The 2704-nt window shown below is 30.2% G+C and overlaps 1 protein-coding gene across 1 annotated transcript in view; it reads right to left on the bottom strand.

Moving 5' to 3' along the window:
- LOC111798553 (truncated transcription factor CAULIFLOWER A-like) overlaps window positions 1-2704 on the bottom strand; it is a 4698-nt gene continuing 1994 nt past the window's right edge. The window contains exons 2-7 of the mRNA XM_023681785.1: window positions 1033-1182; window positions 847-946; window positions 700-741; window positions 567-608; window positions 322-446; window positions 1-238 (exon numbers count right to left, since the gene is read on the bottom strand). Coding sequence (XP_023537553.1) covers window positions 211-238; window positions 322-446; window positions 567-608; window positions 700-741; window positions 847-946; window positions 1033-1182 — 487 coding nt within the window. The 3' untranslated portion in view covers window positions 1-210. The remainder of the gene's footprint in view (window positions 239-321; window positions 447-566; window positions 609-699; window positions 742-846; window positions 947-1032; window positions 1183-2704) is intronic.

The raw sequence follows: 2704 nt of genomic DNA, 5'->3' as shown, positions 1-2704 counted from the left end.
CAACACACAACAAAAAGTAGTTCATATATTGTCTTTCACTTAACACAACAAAACCTCCACAACCACAAACCCTCCATACATATTAGCCAATCCATTACAAATATAGGTTATAATTAATCCATTCCATTTTCCATTATTCAACCCGCCCCGTCACCGTCACTGTCACCGTCTTCTTCCCGATCGCTCGAATCTCACAACGTGCAATGGGATTCACAGGTGACCATCAAAACTCGCAAGCCTATACGTTCAAAAGGCAAAGAACACGTAACGTTATCGAGTTTCAAAAGTCATTCCGAACTCGAAAAACTAGTGAAAGATTACCCGATGTTTAGAGACGGGTGAGGAGCTGATGGGAATAAGAAAGACAGTGCATTGTAACCATGTTGCTGCTGCTGCTCCCACTCGGCCTGCTGAGCCATTGCTACGCTCTTCTCCTTCTCCTTGATCTTAATTTCGTTTAACCGAACATAAATTATAATTAAGCATCGTAAACTAAAGCTTAAACAAATGAGTTAGATCATATTTAAAACGAAATAATAGCGTTTTAAACTAAACGTTACGATCACCTGCTTTGCTAGGAGAGCGTTTTGTTCCTGAATTGCTCGTTCCTGATAAAAATAAATGAGAATGCGAAGTAAATTAATTAGAACAAAATCGAAAATTATTTTAAAAAATATGAAAAAAGTAGGAGAAATTTGCCTTTCTCTGAAGAGCAGAGATGGAATCATGCATGAGTTGGTTCTGAAACAAAAATTCCAATATATATTATTCATTACAAAAAAAAAACAAAAAAAAAACAAAAAAAACAAAAAAAAACATAAAAACAAGAAATTCAAACATCCTTACTTTCCTCGAACGAACATGTTTGAGTGCAGTGTCGATTTGTTGCTCCAAGTTTTGCAGTTCTTTGACGCTTAATGAATCCAAATCTTCTCCCATGTAATGACTGCAATTATCATCGACACGATATCGATATTAATAACGAGAGATAGAGATCGAGACTTCGACAAGTAAAACATTGTATGAACTTACCTGTTGTTTCTTTGTAAGAGTTCGACTCGTGATTTGAGTCTATAGTACTCGAGAGTCCAATTTTCCTGTGAAAATTCAGATTCAGTAGCTGCAATTTGTTGCCTGCCCACATACGAATATCGTTCATATCGTTCGAGTATTTTCTCCATACTGCAACAACAAAATTTGTAAAATCAAACGCATAAGCAGAGTGATTAAGTTAGAAGCTCAAATCTCAACGTCACACTATTGAACTAAAATAATCAGCTCAATAAAAACCAAGATCATGAATCGAAAGAACCTCTAGCAACTTAACCCATACAAGTTCTATTTCCAAATCGAAAACTAAATTTCACCCTAATTTCAGCTCGATCACTCGATATCCTAAGTTTTTCACAAACCTTAATCCAAAATTTGCCAAAAAAACAAGATTTCAAACTAATATCATAGACAAATTTGAAATAAAAAATTGGTGTTATGAACAGTATAGATATTGATCTCAAAATTAAATGATATCTATCTCTCTCCATCAATTCAATCTCTGAGTATCAATCTCTCACAGAAGAAGCAACCATTAATATAAAACATCAACCAATCACTGTTACAAGTGATTTAAGCTGAATTGACAGCCAAATATTATATATATATATATATATATATAACAAAGGGGTTTTGAAAGTTAGGGCCAAGATTTGAAGCATATAAACACTAAGTGTTACTGTTCTATATCATGTCTTGTCCTAGACAAGAATAACATCTTTCCCATCAAATCATCTCTCTCTCTCTCTCTTACTTTGAATTAGAACACTCATGAATGCTTCAATTAGGGTTAGGGTTTATATTTTCTCTCAACCAAAAGTTGAGAATTTAATATTGTTCTTGAAGAAAGCCCTAAATTTGGTGTGAAAGTAGAAAGAAAATGAAATTTGAGTAAAATAATTCATGAATGTGTATAAAGATCACGTGCAAAATCAATGTGATAACTCCGTGCATAGCTCATAGTTGACCTATGTATTCTCGACGTGAAAGTTCGAGATTTGAATCTCTCGGTTCATATATTGTTAATCAATAAAATAAAAAAGGTAATGAATTATTTTTTAGTAAATAATAAATCGAGAGGAGAGATTCGTATCTCTGACCTCTCGATCAATAATATATATCTTAACTAATTGAATTATGCTCAAATTGACAAATAATGTACTATAATGACGTAAAAAAAAAAATTGTAATATCATTTCGTTCTTTGTTTTTTTGACAGAGAAACATAAGAGATTATAAAACACATGTAAATTTTAAGGATGTTTTCCAGAAATATAGCTAAGTTTTTTTGCTTAATATTTTCAAACAATTTTCAAAATCATTAATAAAAATAGTTTTTTTTTTAAATTAATTTTGAGAATTGAAACAGTAATTATTTGCTTATAAAAGTTAAGTTTCTTGAATATTTTTAACTTTCTACAAAAAATAATAATAATAAACGAAAAACATAAAAATCCCCCGACAAACCTTTGATTAATTTCAAAACATCATATGTTCCTTATTTTCAAATTGTTTTCTCAATAATATTATATTTTTAAATAAACTAGTTGAAAAATAATAAATTATAGAGAACAATAAACAAAAAAAAAAAAAAAAAAAAAAAAAAAAAAAAAAAAAAAAAAAAAAAAAAAAAAAAAAAAAAAAAAAAAAAAAA

The sequence above is a fragment of the Cucurbita pepo genome, chromosome LG07 (genome assembly GCF_002806865.2).
Source record: "Cucurbita pepo subsp. pepo cultivar mu-cu-16 chromosome LG07, ASM280686v2, whole genome shotgun sequence".
Lineage (NCBI taxonomy): Eukaryota > Viridiplantae > Streptophyta > Magnoliopsida > Cucurbitales > Cucurbitaceae > Cucurbita > Cucurbita pepo.
This window is presented reverse-complemented; position numbering and strand designations above follow the sequence as displayed.